Source organism: Semicossyphus pulcher, unplaced genomic scaffold, assembly GCF_022749685.1.
Source record: "Semicossyphus pulcher isolate SPU_LCO1_2020_fin unplaced genomic scaffold, fSemPul1.0.p SCAF_14, whole genome shotgun sequence".
Taxonomy (NCBI): Eukaryota; Metazoa; Chordata; class Actinopteri; order Labriformes; family Labridae; genus Semicossyphus; species Semicossyphus pulcher.
The window spans coordinates 17573410-17591267 of NW_027211648.1; the positions used below are offsets into that span (position 1 = coordinate 17573410).

Here is a 17858-nt window from a genome sequence, read left to right on the forward strand (position 1 = left end):
TACTGAAATGTACCATTTCCTTTGTTGAAGGCCAAACATGTGGGTAGTTTCCTTCACATTAAAGGGCTTACATGCCAAATTGTCCAATCCCTCACTGTAAAGTAGCTTGTCACATACAATGATACATGTGGAGTGTTTCACGTAAAGCATGAAATTAGAAAATTTCTTCCAGTTAGCTAACAGTTAAACCTCCTGGATGATATATTTTTAATGGCCTGAATGGCAGCAATTAGACGACTATTAGCATATCTGTTCAGTGTTGGGTTCACTGCTGGGGCCACATCAGGGCTCTGATTTTGTTGTTGTTTTTTTCCCTTTCCTGGCTCCCCCCCCCCCCCTCTCATGTCTGACAAATCGTTTCCAGCTAATTTACGACGGTCAAACTGTGGGAGAACAATACCCCGTGGACGTAACACGGTGCGAGCTCTACCACATGTCCCAGAGAGGATCGAGGTGCTCGCAGGAAACACTTGCTGAGATAACAAGATAGTACGGAAAGCAGGGCCAGGGAAAGGCCAAGCTGAGGAAAACGTCCATTGAGAAGGGCTTTAAATTGAGCGTCATGAGGACGTATTGTATCTATAAGAATGTCCTATTAAATGTCCTGTTACAGCCGTTGAACTTTGGTAGAACATACTGTGTCATACCTCGACTGTTTGAGATACAAAATAAGGACTCACTTGGCTGACCATCAGGATCTGTGACGTCAGAGCTAAAGCCCTCCACTGCGGTGCATCTTGGCACACGTACACATACTCAGCATATCCCTGTGTGTGTCTCCCATGCACACACACGATGCTCAGACCAGCCCCCTGGTGAGAATAAACATTTGATACAACAGTTTAGATGTGCATCTGCAGAGGTTGATTACATGTATTTAGCCCAGATAATCATTTTCTGGATCTCATGTGCACTATAATTATAGAAAGCACCTGTGCCTGATCCACCTGCAGCGATTACCGAGACCGCCAAGCTGCAATTTAAGCATAATTATAACAACAGGGGAAAAGGAAACATTCAGCAGCCGTACAACTCAATAATGTTTCTATTAAAAATGCTGCTGCGAAAAAGCATTGTCTCAACAGGATTCCTGGAATAATGAGCTCCGGACCGAAAACATTTAAAAACCATGACCTCCCAGGCAGATCAGCGTTTAAATCTTGCCAGCTGGGTAAGGGTTGAGCAATACAGGTGACAAAGAGGACAGCAGGATCAAGGTTATCAGTCAGGCTAATTGATGAGCCGACTTGTTTTCACGGAGCCCGAGTATAGGCACGAGGAGGAAAAGGAAAGCAGTCTTCAAGGCTGCCATGTTTGTGCTGTGAGGACAGAAGTGAGAGGTCAAACCGAGCCCGGGGTTTTTTGGGTTATTAAAACGATCCCTCTCTGTTTGACAGTGAGCTCCAAGGGTTGGTTTGGACTCTATTGAGTCATTTTGGTGGGAACTGAGAAATAGGGAAGTGGCAAGCCCTCTTAAGATCAATGAATGTGGTGGAAAAGGAGTGGCTGAGGGCAGCCAATAGTGGCGGGGCCGCAGGGAGCTGCAGGGAGATAACGTAAACAAGGAAACCACCTGATGTGAGCGGGGGTCAGATAAATGCTCAGTCCTCCACGCAGGCAGGTGCTTCCTGAGTCCTGCTCTCTCGATCAGTTGAGCCTTGCTGCACTCTTCATTTGTTTTCTGTTTTCTCTGCGGCAAAAGGTCTCTCACATTATCAGTCAAAGCATGGCAAAGTTTAAAACCAAAGCACAATCACCGAAAGCAAACATTCAGGGACAGTAAAAAGCAGACTGAGATTCACTGAAGTGATGATGATCGTGCAGGCTGTAAAGATAAGAGCAGCTTGCTGTTTGTCACTAGGTTAGCACACAATGCATGATGGTTAGCATGTTGTGCAGGGTCTGTCTCTGCAGATAAAGGGCCTTTACCTTTCAAAGGGACAGACAGGTGAATACTGGAGATTGCACAACAAACTGCAGGTTAAGCTACAAACACACAACCTGCACAGTTTGAGAATACATTTTCAGATCCATCTCTCCTCGCCTTCTGCTCTTTTCCCTTCTCTTTCTTTCTTTTTCGCTTTGCTGGTTGGTCTGGGATTGTTTTGTGCTGTCCAATGAGGAAGGAAGTCGGTGTGAGAAAGTGCCTGTTTTTTTGAGACCAACAGGAATTGGCCTCATCACAAGCGGTTCCTTTTTTTGCCGCTGGAACAATGCACTGGCGTCACACCCCTCGACTGGACCTCGGCATTTCACATGGAAAAATGTTCCCAGAATTCCGCTCCCAGGCTCGGGGTAAGGCCGAGGATGGGGTGAGGGTGAGAGGGCGGGAGGTGGAGGGCGGAGGGGGACGGCTGTTAGCGAGTACGAAGTGACCAGTGGACACTTGTCACTACCATAACCAGAGAAAGTAAAGTATCGCTTTCAATTGATGGCATGTCAACAAAAACAAAATAAAATCCATTAATAAAAGCTTTTAATGCAAAGACTGACAGTAGCAAAGTCATTACTCAAATCCTTCTTAATGAACTTTCATCACGTCAACCATGCCCCCTGCAGCACTGAATTTGCTTTATAATGGTCTCTAACTTCCTAGTGCAAGCCTACAAAACAAAATAACCAGCACTTCCATAATAAAAATTAGTGCCACCACATTATGCAGAACTGACCCTGGTAGTGTCAAGCTAGCATCTGGTCACACAGATGAAAGGCTCAGTAATTGGTTTTCTGCTGCAGGTCAGCTCAATGCTGCTCAAAATAAAGCTAAAAATTATTTGTAGAATTATTTTCCACTAACTCTTCTCACTAGCATGCTACCAATCTAACTCTCAGCCACACTTCTGTTGCACTACCAATCTTAAATAGTGTTAACAACTCAACAAAACAAAGTAACAAAGTTTAGCTTGCTAATACCAGCTTTAAATGCTGCCGTCCTCGACATCTTCCGATCACACTGAACATCAACCCGCAAACAGTAAAGAACACCAAAGATACCTCTTGGAGGCTTTGCCAGTGCTTCTGTTGCAGTTGGCTTGATTGTTAGAGATGTTTATGATTGTTTTGCATATTGACTTAAATACCTTAATTGTCTCCAGGTCATTGGTAACACATTGGTAAATCTTTGATTGATTAATTTTAAGATAATACACTGGTAAATTTAACACAATTATCACAGTATGTAAAGTAAAACACTTCCTGTTTTCATGTGGCATTTAGCTTCTATTAGGTAAGATAGCCTATACTTATTTCAGACCTGCGTAATGAGAGACATTTACTTCTTACACCTCCTGGTTTAGTAGTGTGATGTTTTTTTAGCTACATTGTGAACAGGTTATTGTGAAATTGAAACCAGTTTTATAAGGAGTGAAGCAGAGTTCTTTTTAAATTGGTGTATTAGCATTTATGCTAGCATGTTGTTTTGTTGACATGTTGTGTTTTTAGGACTTAATGTAAAGTCCATTATTTTGTTAAGATAAGACACTTTTACAGAGAAAACAAATGCTGTGGTTTATTACAGGAAGTATGGTAAGCTAAGCTTGGAATTTTAGAGTTTAGAGTTAATTAAAGCTGTATACCACGCAATGCTGGAGTGTGCTGCTGAGACTGTGTTTGCTAGCAGGCTAACTGTTCATGATGTAACACAGGCACAAAGAGAATGTAGGCTATGTGAGAGAAACCCTGCTCCTCCATAACTACAGGACTGTAGGTACATGCATGGATATTTTTCTCATAGAAAGCTCAGAATGTTTAATCCTTTATGTGTATCATTTTTTAATGTTAATGGATGTAGCCTTATCTTTGTCTCTGGGAGTTTCTATGTGAAGGCGCTGAGAGAAACTCTGTGTATATTTTGTTTCACCATAACGACAGTTATTGTTGTCAATATATGGTTGAAAGACAATCTGGAGAGGTGTGTCTGTACCTTTTACACAACACTATGTCGTCAGACTCACTACACTGGCACTTTTTGTAACGACCGAGGGTACACACTGCAGAGAAATATAATATACATTTACTGAACAGTTATAATATGTTGATTATGTAGAAAATGCTTGAATTTATTATTTCGGAGAATATTTGTTTCAGGCTATAACATTGTCCCATTTTTTTATCCAATCATTAAGCATTTCCCCCTACATATATAAATAAAGTCGTATTGGGAGCTTCCATGTAAAGACCTAAAAACACCCACAACTCTGTGTGATACAGTTGGCATCACATTATTTCACTGTACTGATTTTTTTTCTCTGCTTCCACAGCACAGGCCTGTAAGAAAAACAAATGACCCCCACTGAAATGTGCAAGGTCGGCACTTAAGACTATCAGTGTCGTTCATCACCCAGGATAATAAATCATCGTGGAGTGTATGAGAACTCTGAGCTCCGAACAGAGAGATTAATTTGCGTGGTACCTTTAACTATTCATCTAGATCCACAAGAAGTGCTGCAGCCTTGAAAGAAAACATCGAATTCATATGTACGCATGAAGGAGCGGCATAACGGGCATCGCTCTGCCGCTACGCCATCGGGGAGGCGATGAGGAATCACTCCTCTTACATGTTAGTTTTTTCCTCATAAGGAAGAAATCGGTGGTTTGAAATGTGAGCATTGCATCGCGTGGCTCTTTTTTAAATGAGGGAATATAAAAAGCATGTATTCTATGACTGTGGTCTGGGGAGTGTAGAGTTCTTGGGAGATGTCAAATATCGGACAGAGACATGAAAATTGCCTATGAGAGCCGAGTCAAAGGGGTAACAAGTGGGGCAACTTGGGACTCACGGGGTCAAGTTGGAACAACACTCCACAGCTATTAGCCATTAGCTTTAGCCTGATTTAGGCCTTGCAGGGAGGGAGCTCCTCCTGGGCTACAGAAATGAGGCCGAATGCATCACTGCTTCAGAACATCCATCAGCCCCGCTACACAATCTCACCAGAGAAGATCCAGCATCAATGAGGCTTTACTGCACAAACAGGCTGCACCCAGTCCTCATCACACGGCTCCCACTGAGAGAATTAATCAACCAGCATCCAGTCAGGCCTTGTTGTCTCTGTATGAGGCTGGGTAAGCATTGAGAGAAGCCTAAATGATGTCAAACATGCCGCGAAGCCCACAGGAACATCTTCCATCTGTGCCGTACACTGCTGTTAATATCACAGTTCACTTGGAGAACAATCACTCTGCACAAAAGGATTTGCATCTGTTGTTTGTGCTGCAGAGTGGAGATGGGTTTGTGTGTATGTACACAGTGAGCAGTTATGAGGTCAGCTGCAGTTCAGCTAGCTAAATGGAATCCAAACAAAAGGTCACGTTTCAGCTTCGAGGCTGCAGAAAAGGATCCTGATGACTCTTGGTAGGACAAAGACAAGGCCTAGCAAAGGTACAGCGTCGGTTCCTCGAAAGTCTCTCACCTTCAGCTTGCTCGTGTGATTCCCTGAAAAATAACACTCCCACAGAAAAGGCAAGCAGAACAACTTTCCAAGAATCCCTGTTGGTGAAATCGGAAGCAAAGGTAGGAAACTGCTTGTGCAATGGGAAAAGGGCACATAGGCATTTCAAATCGTCAAAGGAAAAAACATCCACAAATACTTCTGGATCTTTCTGTATAAATAAACACAAATATTATGGATGTTGTGGCCCGGGGTCAGGAAGCGCAGGAAGAAAAGCAGATTAGAGATCATTACGTGTCTGGATAATTAAAGCAGAATCACAGGCTCTCGTCGAAACAAATCTCAGCATCTAACAGCGTGGCATGCCAAGGTGAAATTACTAGACGCTAATCACGCTGATGGTGTTCAGCGATTTTGTTGAATTTCCCCTCAGGCTGAAATCCTTCAACTTTGAAGACTGATGTAGGCTTTTACTTTGATGAAAATTTCCCTTGATTCACAAAGCCAAGCAACTTCAATAAAAGGCAATTAATGGGATCTATTTCAAACTCTGCCTGAGGTGCAGCTGTGCTGCCAAAACCACTTTAGGAAACAGAGACCCCGTTGTGCAGCACATAAAGGGAATGCACCTGTTCACACCTCATATTAACAGGTAGATTAGTGTCTGAATTGCGACTCCAGCGGGCCTGAGGGTTCATGTTCTCAGGCTGGTCTTCCTGGTGCGGCTTTAACAGCCCTCTTCACACCAGCACGCTCTTCCCTATCCTCCATTTATCTCTTTCCCTTTCCTGCTGGGAGGTTTTGTCTTGCGTAAGACGATGATGCTTTGACTCTGGTCTGGGAGGATTTCCTCAAGGCCACCATAGCTTCTTCCACTCTCACAATTAGGCCTGCGCTGGTAATCACTCAATAAGCGGTCGGACACAAAAACATGTTTGTTTCTCATGTGCCCACATATTTATTTACCGTTATACAACAATTAGTTCTGATTGGACAAGAGGCTTTCCAAGAGTGCTAATATAGAGTATAACAGCACAGGGCCTTGTAACTTAAATTTATAACGTTCTGCTTCAGGTGTTCTGGATACCTAAATTAGCGTAAATTAGCGCAAATGCTCACCCATATGCACCAAAGCAGACTCTTATGTCATTGGTTGCATGATAAATGGAAACACACAGATAAACGTACATTACACAAAGAAGCTGGTCTGCAGTGACGTGTAGACATCCACAATTAAGTTCTGTCGAGTAAAGGGAATGATTATACTAACTAAAAATAATAGTCTGTATAAAATATCAAACTTGAGTCGTGCTGTTATACTGAATATCAGCACGGCTGTAGTTATCTTTAAAACTGAATCACAGGTATTCTGATATTAAGTATAACAGCACGACCTTGAGTGTGATATTGCTTAATTCAGGTAGAACACAAAGAAGAAACAGGACGATGGCAGAACCATATAACACAAGTGTCTTCTAAAATGTAGCAGGAAGTGACATCATTTGGCTAGAGTGACAGATGTGCTAATGCCTTTCCCCGCTGACTCTCCATGTGTCAGAGGTGGGGCGGGTCTGCTAGGATCAATACTGAGTATTGAAGGGGTGTTCCCAGCCTGTTGGGGAGGCAGGAATGTGCTGCTGTCTCGTGGTACACTGGCACACAGACAGCTGTTACACACATGGCCCACAATCACCCCGACCTGTTTTACGCACTTCAGCGTGAGCAGAAACCTTCAAACCCTCAGTGTTGTTGAGCTGTAAATTACACCGCAGGCATTAATGATGTCACAACGCTGCCGTCAGACGTCTTTTCAATAGCCGTAACTCAGGTGTAGTGCATCACGACATGGTGTCAGTGACCGAAGTGTGTTGTTGGTTGTGCTGTAAGGGTAGAGGCGTGCTGACACGGCTGTATTTTGTCAACAGTTTAACAAGAGGGCGGCTGGAAAGTTCCACAGCCGACCGGGGCTCTTATTAGACAGGCAAACATAATGTCAGGTGAAGGTTTAAACTGAGGGAGAGCAGACTTTCATTTCAGATTGGTAATTTATGACATTTTAAAGGCTTGCAACGCAGATGCCAAAAATGACACATTTAATAATACTAATTTAACCTCAGATTTTATTTATTCAGAGCACAAAGAAATGCTTTTAATCAGTTGGCTCTGTCAAAGCAATTTGCTGCATGTTTTCTCCTTGACTTGAGCACTTAATTTGACATTTAATCCCTGGCTGAAGCACACAAGTCTTTCTGGAAACTCTCTTGTCTGAAACATACATCCCCCAAAAATCTATTTAGAGACATCTGACTGCAGTATGAAGTTAATACAGGGCAGCATGTTCCTGCCAGAGAAAGAAACCACCCCTTGTCTTTCTAATTGCGGCAGCAGGTGATTTCTCCTCCGAGGGTTGACATGCTTAGACGCCTCAGATCCGTTGGCAGCGCACATCAAAAGCCCCATTGATTGGCCGGACAGATTGGGGCATAGAGATCAAATGTGCTGTAAAGAAGTGTTAAACTGCTGTGCATTAAACAGGGCAGATTTCTGGACTAAAAGGGGCCATCTGTTAGCACTGTAGCTAATTTCCTACTGCACTTGCCCAGATTGTTGATACTATTGGATCAGTGGCCAGAGCAGGTCCAAGTCAGGCCGTGCAGTCGACATGGAGGGAGGAGAACGTGTTTTTTCCCAGCGAGGAGAAGCACTTTGAGGAGAAATGTTTTTATGTCTCCGTCAGGTGACTTTGTACTCGCGTCATCGGGTCTGTCGGTCACAGTAAACACAGATTGACATTTAGCAGAGGTGAATTTAATTAAAGAAGGTCTTTGATCCCAGCTTTATTGATGGGGGACACATGAATTTTATGTGTTTTGGAAATAGATAAGTATCAACACAGTGTTGTATGAGTGTTGGCCAGCGTTGAGTTACTTGCTTACATTTAAAAGAGAGAGAGCGAGCCAAAAAGCACATCCCTGATTGGATTCAATTATTGGTATTTGGAGTCATAATATTTTAAACATTTAAAATCAGTAATGTTGAGAATGCGAGCTTTGATGGGAACAAACATTAGTCTGCTGAAGAACCAAACAATTGCATCAGCCGCTTTCTCATAAAAAGCAAATTGCCTAATAAGTCCGAGTCCAGCAGAGCTTCTTTCTCCTAATCAAAATGTTATTTTTAAAGTTGGGATGCCAGCTGAGCTGCAGTCCAATGATCAGAATTCAGCTTTACAAAACAATGTCACAGAGAAAAATGATGTCCTATACAAAGCTGCTGTGGGCCGAAGTCTGTTTCCAAGGCTGTGTTTACTCTAGAGCAACACAGCAGAAAAAAAGCCTCTTGAATATTGTTTGCACTGGCCTAGAGTAAATAAAGAATACAGCTAAAATGTCCTATTAATTCAGGCTCCGCTTTATATACACAAAATAAGAAATAAAAGATAAAATCAGGAGATTATTAGGTAAATATTAAGACTGAGAGCGCTTCTCTATATCTGATTCAGCCTGTGTTTTCCTTCATGCTGCGTCAAGAAGTTTCAATCCAGGCATCACTGCTTGTTCAGCACAGTCCAAACCTCTACAAGGAACTGTAACCTGAGGCCCTGTGGGGAAACCTTAACCATGCTCCATCAAATATTAAAGTGTATGGATGTTTTGACGTGTATGAAGGGAGGGCAGGAGCACCATTACACGATACACTTCTCTCTACAAAAGAGATTAATGAGGCTCTGGAGGCCGTGGAAGCCTTATAAACCAGTGAGAAGCCTCAGAGATACATGAATGAAAGTGATTCTCACACGCGAAACAGAGCAGGAATGCAGGATGAAAGCGTTGCGCAGGGCTGCATTGATCCTCAATGGTGGGAACTTTTCGATACAGCAGAGCTGTGAGATGTCCGGGCCTCTTAGTCACACTGCTCCAGACTCAATAGTCCATTGTCTCCGACCTTAAGTGGAACCTCAAACCTATAAGTCAAAGGTGGGGGCTTATGGATGAAGTCATCTCAGCAGGGGAGCTGTTCAGCCAGACACCTTCATGGCCAGGGAACAGCTCCTGAATCCTGTTCCCTCACTGTAAATCCTCGCAGACAGGTTGGTCTGCTGCAGGGGTGATAAAGGTAACAATGCCCGTGCCCAGCATGAGTTTACATGTGATAAAAATGTACATGGCATCTGGATTTATTTACTCGGCAACATTTATATACTGTTAAGAGTTCATTTTTCTTTTCCTATTTAACATGAAAGGAGAGAACGTTTTCTCAATGGCTGCAGAGGATGTTAGTTCAACAAACATTGCCAGGATATTATCTCGACTTTAATTTATACAAATTGGTTTTCTATTGCAGGAATTATGAGCTGAACAGCTGGGTGCTGGTGCTTGGTATGGTCTTTTTCTTAAGGATAATAAGCAGACTTTAAGTTAAATATATAGTCCCTCTTCCTCTCCATACCCCAGCATATGTACAAAGCTTGTGTGTGTGTGTGTGTGTGTGTGTGTGTGTGTGTGTGTGTGTGTGTGTGTGTTTTCTGTGTGTGCTTCTGTCTTTCTTGCCAAATAATATTAATAACTGAGAGAAAACAATTTTGGTATTTCTCAAGAAAAAACAATTACATTAATATTTGTTTCGAGCCTGCATCGGCCCATCTTTGCTCTTTTACGCGCCAGATTTTCGCAAAAACGCGGGCTCCTCTGCTGATTTATGACTGACAAGATGTGTTTGCAATAAGAATCCATTATCACACAGCTGTGCAGTCATCTCCCGCCTCGTGCTCTCTATCTTAAATAAACACAAGACACAAGAGAGAAGGCTGCGAGGTCACAAGTGCAGAAGCCACACCGCGCGTCCGGGCGCGTAAAGACGCACAGTCACTGATCCTTGGACCGAAAGTAATGATTTCTTATAACTTTCTAATCACTGCCAAAACTTCCCCAATTTGCAAAATTAACCTGACTTTGTTTGTTATACCCAAATCGGTTTTCAGGGATGAATCATCTGCATGCAAAGTGCACAAAAAGGTGCAATTATTTTGACGATAATAGTGATAAAGGCAAAAAGAAGGTGGAGAGCTGAGTGGGCGGTGTCTACTGACTGACAGTGTCTGTAATGGCATCACACTTGCCGTATATAAACTGGGAGGGACGTCAGGCATCCTTCACTGGCAGTCACTATGCGCTGATGCTCCGCCACATGCTCGCATCACCGTTGGCAGCACCAGCCTCGCATCAGCTCAGCAGACTCACACGCGCTCTGACCGGCACGATGGATGGGCAACAGAAAGACCGCAGACAGACTCACTTGTGGATATTGACGTTACTGATATTTGTCTAACCTCAAGCACTGGATAACTCGGTCTTTGCCTAATTCTTCCTCTGGATACGGATCGTGGAGCTGGATCTTGTCTCACAGGCATAAGAAGACGGATTATATTTATTCTGATCACTTTATTTGTCATCACCACTTGGAATAGGAGCGGTTTTTTCTGGAGGACGAACTGATTTTTTAAGGATACGCACATCAAACTCTAAAGGATGGCCGTTTGGTTCACTTCTATCCTCGCAATAGTTATGACGTTATTTACTCAGGTAGCTTTTTGTTTTAATCTTTGCAAATTAGGGAAATGTTATTATAGTGAAAAATTGTTGCATGTTTCTGTTGTGCTCACTTTTCATATCCTTTTAGGTTCTGGGATCAGGTGTATTCGAGATCGATCTCCATCACTTTCAGAATACTAAAGGTTTGCTGGCAAATGGACTTAGTTGCAGCACGTCTGGCTGCAGGACTTATTTCAGGGTTTGTTTGAAGAACTTCCAGACGGTGGTGTCTCCCGGAAAGTGTTTATTTGGCAAAGTCACCACACCTGTTCTGGGCACCGACTCCTTCAGCATGCAGCAGGACGACAGGCTGCGTCTGCCGCTCAACTTCACCTGGCCGGTAAGAGCACCTGTCCAGCTGGAATAACGACTAAAATCCAACCAAATATGTACACACCAAATTTAATATGATTTTCACGTGATTTTGTTGTGAATTAGTGTTAATTTTATATAGTATATATACATTTTAAAATCTAATGAACATGCATTTTTTTTGCCAATCATTGTGGATCAAGAGTTCAGTAGTTTACTGCATCACTCTATTGTCTGCATTGTGCGTAAAGATAGATTATAGCGCAATTATGACAAAATTACGATAACATTTCTAACAAATTATGTAAAGAATAAACAAGTAAAGAAAAAACCCAACAAAATTTTCCTTTTGGTCTTTTTTATATGTTTTTATTGACGTTTATTTCCTCATTATTCCCCGCAGGGTGCTTTCTCATTAGTTATTGAAGCCTGGTATTCTCCTGCAGCGGAACGACCTGGAGGTAAGGAGACGCGCTTTGCCTGTCCACCACTAGAGGGAGACATACCATGTGAAGCCATAGCTATACTTATGTTACTTATATTAATCTGTCAAACATTTTGTGAATAACCTTCAGTCTGAGTGCTGGAAAAATGCATCTAACATTTTCAGCGTCATGGATTCGTGTTTGCTAGGATGCCTTATGACTCACACGACAATTCTTTACAATCAAATCTCTCCAACACAATCGCACTTCCCTTGTTTTATTTTGGGAGTGCATGGGAAAGTGTGCAGGCTCAAGTGAGAATATGAAGCCTTGCCAAAAATTCCCATGACAGCCTTTTCCTGTATTTTACACCTTTTTTGTTAGGTCCTTCATAACAGGGGATTCACAGTCACATGTAAAAGGAAGAGGAAATTCAAGTATGCAGATTGTGTGTAGTCATGGGAATAGTTAGATTTATCAACTATCCATAGACTGTTGTAAACTGAGACTTCTGCTTTAACCTTTATTTGTTTTATGTTCTGTTATCCACAGACACCACCAACCCTGAATTCTTGATTAGCTCTTTTGCCATCCAAAGACAGTTGGGAATAGGGCCTGAGTGGTCCCAGGATGAGGGCGGGACGCAGACGGAGCTAAGGTACTCATACCGCTTCATCTGCAATGACAATTACTACGGGGACACTTGTTCCAAAATATGCGCTCCGAGAGACGACCATTTTGGCCACTACACCTGCAAGCCTGACGGGCAAATAGCCTGTCTACCGGGATGGAAGGGAGAATACTGCCAAGAACGTAAGCAAGAGTAAAGACACCATATGGACACTTTCCTTTGTTTGTGATAAAAGGTCACAAGGCAGGTTTTAGGTAGGCAAGGCAACAGCCACTCCAAAGGGAGTTAGCTTCAATTAGGTCACGGCCCACACCTACATACTTTTAGCTTAATTTACAAGAATTAAAAAAAGTTAGACATTTAGGAATTTTGAGTGCTTTGTTGTTTATTACATTTTATTTATTGGTCAAATTGGCTATGTTGTTTTTTTTGTTTTTTTTAACTTTGATGTACATTCTCAACCCCACCCACGGTACACACCAAAACTAGCAACATGAGTGCAATACAACAATGTTCAAGCACAAAGACATCAGCAAACACACTGCAACGCAACACTTTACACTTTACACTTAATTATAAGCAAGGCACATAGCTCAACTCCTTAATAAGAAGAACAATAACGTTTGGCAGTACGCCCCAGTGCTTGCTGGGAAACTACCGGAAGTACTCCGGGACGCTACGATTTTTTTCAGACTAAATAAAGAGCTTTTTTCCGAGCTCTAATGTCCAAATTACCTGTTACATGATAACAGGTGTGTGTTTTTGGATGTAAGCTAGCCAAACACCATCAGAAAGAGGAGCGGTTGAGGTGAAATTTGACGACAGAGCCCACTCTCTCTGTGGGCGCGTGCAGTTTAATCCAAGGCGGTGGTCGCCCAGCAGCGCACGCCGGGGTTAATCGCGGCATTATCGCCCGCCACACGCCACTAAATTGCGGGGCTCTATTGTTGAGGCGGTGTAGGGCAGCAGCTGCAAACAGGGCTCGCACTGCCCACCGGTAACAATGGGGGCAGCTGTCCTGCTTTTTGTGAGAACAAGCATCTGCTGCGCACTAACCAGCCGTTTAAGACTATAAACCATGAAAAATCAATGTCACATACAGGACAGGGCAGGCGCGGAAAATTATCTTTTCCTTTGAAATTGTCAGGTAACAGGTTTTATTGTGGGAAGAGAAGCATTAAGAAGTCATAAAAGCCTTATTAAAAGCTTGTTATAAATGACAAATTAGAAACATGGAGCCTTAAATATCCCTGTCTTGTTTTTTTTCTCTTACAGCAATATGTCTTGAAGGGTGCAATGAAAAGAATGGAAACTGCACATTACCCGGAGAATGCAAGTGAGTATTCGTTTACTTTTATTTTTATTTGCATCAAACTTCTCAAACATAAGGCAATGAGCAGACCTTTGACTTCTGTTGTTAGAAGGCAGGACATGAGTGCTTATTTGTGTGTGAGCCATCAGTCATGTGTTGATTTATGTGTGAACAGATGCAGAGAGGGCTGGCAGGGCCTCTTTTGTGATGTGTGTAAACTCCATCCATCCTGTAAACATGGTACGTGTAAAGAGCAGTGGCAGTGCACCTGCAAAGAAGGCTGGGGAGGCATCTTTTGTGACCAAGGTGTGTAAATACCCCTCTCTTTGATCTGCATGGGAAAAATCAAACAAAGAAAATAGAATGAAATGATATATCTGTTTATTAAACAGTGTTTTTACCCATTTGTTTACAGACCTGAACTACTGCACCCACCACAAACCTTGCGCCAACGGGGCCACCTGTCTGAACACGGGCCAGGGCAGCTACACCTGCACCTGCCTGCCGGGCTTCACCGGGGTCAACTGTGACTTAGAGGTCAGGGAGTGTGACAGCCAGCCCTGTCGCAACGGAGGCCACTGCCTGGTGAGTCCGGAAGTCTCTCTCTCTCCTTTCCCACAACACAGGCTTTCCTGTTTTTGTTTTTGCCTCGGTCTATCTGCTCGTCCAGGAGGATGCTATCGATTGTCAAGTCAGTGGATGACCCAGTTCACAGAGCGCGTACTGTAAATAGACTTTAGAATAATGGTAATGGGGTTCGTTGGGGCAGTCCTGAACAGGATGTGATTTTTAAAAGCACACGTGAGGGGGAGCTTTTTGATAAACTTTATGTGTTTTTCCCTGCAGGACTCTGAGACTGGCTATAGGTGTGTGTGCGCGCATGGGTTTGAAGGGAAACACTGTGAACACAAGATGCTGACCTGCGCAGATACACCCTGCTTCCATGGTGGCAAGTGCAAAGAGACGGATAATGGGCATAGTTACATGTGTGAGTGTCCTGCAGGCTACACTGGACTCAACTGTGAGAAGAAAGTGGATAAATGTACCTCACTGCAATGTGCAAACGGTAAATATAATCTAATAATAATATGATCAAAATAATTCTTCCCCTTTTGTATATTTGTGAATTGAGTATATTGTATATTGAGGCTTTAATGTCTGGGTGTCATAGGTGGACACTGTGTGATCCAGGCTAACCTCAGCCGGTGCAGCTGCCGCTCCGGCTTCACCGGCCTGCACTGTGAGATCAACATCAACGAGTGTGACAGGAACCCCTGCGCAAACGGCTCCACCTGCATCGACCGCATCAACGGCTACACCTGCACCTGCTCACCAGGGTTCACAGGCCGCCACTGTGACAAGCCAACAGACCGCTGTGCCTCCAAACCCTGCCTGAACGGTGGAACCTGCACCGCCACCGCAAAAGGCCCGCCCTCCTGCATCTGCCCTGCCCACTACAGCGGCCCCCAGTGCCAGATCAACGACGTGCCTTCACCCAACACCCCCAGCCCCAACATAGGTGGGGAGTCCTCTGACAAGTTGAGCTTGGCGGCCATTTGTTTTGGAGTAGGCCTGGTGGGTGTTTTAGTGCTGCTCTGCATGGTGGTGGTGGTCATACGTCACGTGAAGAAGCAGAGAAAAAAGGAGCAGGACTCGGAGACCATGAACAACCTCTCCAAGAGTGACTTTCAGAAAGAGAACCTCATCTCCACTTTAGAGCTCAAGAACAACAACAAAAAGATGGATTTGGAGGTGGAATGTCCCAGGGAAAAGTCGAACCACAAACACATCAACCACTACCACCTGGACTATAAATTCTCCTCGGGGTACAGGGATGAACTGTCCCTACTGGACAAAGATGAATACTGTGAAAAGACAATAGAAGAAAAAAAGCATTTGAGTAGAATGTACAGGTAAGAGCTCTTTGTTTAACAGTTAAAAATGAAGATTTGAAGTTGAATTTTTTGCTTCATAACTGATGTAATGTATCTTCCCTTCACAGTGAACGGCCAGAGGGTAGAATATCAACAATATGTTCTTCCAGAGACTCAATGTACCAGTCCGTCTTTGTACTAGCAGAGGAGAAAAATGAATGCATCATTGCAACTGAGGTAAGCTTTTTTCATTCAATAATAGCCTTTAAAAAAATAATCTCGAAGTTCTCAGTCCTGTTCCATTTGGTGGCACCTAATGGCGATTAAAGGCTATTGTGAGCGCATATGTCTGAGACAACCAGATGTCTACGGTTGGCTCTCTTTGTTACGGTTGTAACTCTTGATTTTCCTCGCTGACGGTCACTTTCCTTTTTAGACTGTTTGCCTTCATCTGAGCGTCGAGTTTGTTTCTTTTTCTTTGGATTTTCACTTATTTTTGAAGTTGTATCTGTAGTCATCGATCTTTTCTTTGTTTGTTCAGCCATAGTAGATTACTTTTTACTCGAAACACTTGCAGAGACCAGAAAAGCAGCCGCTTAGCTCCGCCTACCCTCTCTGGCAGACCAACCAGCTGGCTTATGGAAAACGTGTCACTAACTGGGCGCTGCTTGTGATTTTTTTTTCGCAAAAGTCGCCACAGACACCCAGTCTGTAATACTACAAAAGCGAAGGCTTTCATCAGTGGGCCATAGGCTCAATCACCATTGTATTACCTCATTCTGTGAAAGATAGTGACATTTTGTGTTATATCACTTAAAACATTTACTGCTAAAGTAGTCTTTAACCTTTATATGTTTCTCTCTTTCAGGTATAATAAATGGAGGATATTATTCACTGTCAACATTGGATTTCTTGTGGACTGTTTACAAGCATAGAGAGACTGGGATTTATTTAAATGCAAGTTGCTGCTCTTGAAAACTTGATAACTGGATGGAGCCCGGCGAGCTCTCGGACTTCAACAGAACTAAAGCTACTAATCTTTGTGAGAATGTAAAGACTGAAAAAGACTGCAGGATATAATAAGGACGTCTGACCTGTGAACGCGCCTTCGATGTTGTCCAGTCAGACCCTTTTCTGCTCCGTCCAAGTTCATCCAAGGGCTTCCGGCCGAAACGTTCATGCGTGCGTGTTGATTAGAGGACTATCTTGATGCGCTCCTCTCCACCTTATTGCAGTAATCAGCAATCAACGAATCAACTTACTGCCAACGAGCCTGGAGAAGGAGCCAGACTTTTTCCATTTTCTGTGGCCTGCAATGCGCTATGCAAACAAAAATCAGCATTGTGCTAAATCAAAAAAACTACTGAAAACGGTTCATTTTTGAAGAATATTAGGGTTATCAGTTTTGTAAATCCTTTTTTAATAAAGAATGTATGCAGCCTAGATCACAAAGCCTTATATACATGTTTAAAAACATATTGTGCCCCGCCTTATCTTGGTTTCTTTGCACAGAAAATTGGAGATAAAAGATCAAACGATGCAACATGCCTCAGCTCCATGCAGGGACACTCATGATAAGGCCCTTTTTTATTATGCAAAATCACCCTTAAATAAAGACCAAGAAATACATGAAGTGACTATCGTACCAAGGACGCCTTCAAAGGAAATTACTGAACCAATAATGTTATTTGTCAGATTAGTATTTCATGAGTTATTTAAGAATATGAAGCACTGATCTTTGTATGTTTTATAAGATTATTTTGTATATACTGTATATTTATATGTCGAGATTAGAATCTGTTTTAAGTTGACGCCCAGGAAAGGTGAAATTATTTTTAAAAGTGTTGGTGTTTTATTTTATTATTTTTTGTCATAAAAAGAAACAATGAATACATATCTGGTACACTGTTTGTTTGTTGGTCTTCAAAGTGGTCGAAAAGAGATCCTAATTTACATGTTGGAATCATCTAGAAACATATCTGAGTCAGCTGGTGTGGACGTGGTGGCTTCATTGTCATATATTTGGCCTGGCAGCATTTCTAATAACTCCATGTCTCTGTCCCCGACACCTGTGTCAGCGTGATGTGAAATCAGTGTGCTAGCAATCATTCAGTGGACAGTGTTGTCATTGGCAGTAATGTAAGGACGACAAAAAGATTTATATATTTAGAGACATATTTGTATGTGAAAATAAAGAATCCTTGTGGTCTTTCTACAGTCCTCAAATGCTCTGACCTACTTCTGTATTTAGATTTACTTTTGAAGCTCTCAGGAACAAAGGGAATAGATCTGTGATAAGTTATCTCTGCTCTGGCTGTAAACTGAA

General features: G+C 42.8%; 1 protein-coding gene across 1 annotated transcript; it reads left to right on the forward strand.

Annotated features, from left to right (window-relative positions):
- Positions 1-10651: 10651 nt before the first annotated feature.
- Positions 10652-17752, forward strand: LOC138590989 (delta-like protein 4). Its single transcript, XM_069661453.1, has 11 exons — positions 10652-10969; positions 11067-11318; positions 11694-11751; positions 12268-12528; positions 13622-13682; positions 13834-13964; positions 14074-14243; positions 14505-14724; positions 14830-15571; positions 15661-15769; positions 16401-17752. The coding sequence occupies exons 1-11, from the start codon at positions 10916-10918 to the stop codon at positions 16404-16406; spliced, it is 2064 nt and encodes a 687-aa protein (XP_069517554.1). The 5' UTR covers positions 10652-10915; the 3' UTR covers positions 16407-17752.
- The last annotated feature ends 106 nt before the right edge of the window (positions 17753-17858 follow it).

Excerpts from the sequence above, each read along its gene's own strand:
- LOC138590989 (XM_069661453.1), top strand. The coding sequence starts at position 10,916 with ATGGCCGTTTGGTTCACTTCTATCCTCGCAATAGTTATGACGTTATTT. Across the intron at positions 10,970-11,066 it reads TTATGACGTTATTTACTCAG|GTTCTGGGATCAGGTGTATT; the intron begins GTAGCTTTTTGT and ends ATATCCTTTTAG. Across the intron at positions 11,319-11,693 it reads CGCTCAACTTCACCTGGCCG|GGTGCTTTCTCATTAGTTAT; the intron begins GTAAGAGCACCT and ends TATTCCCCGCAG.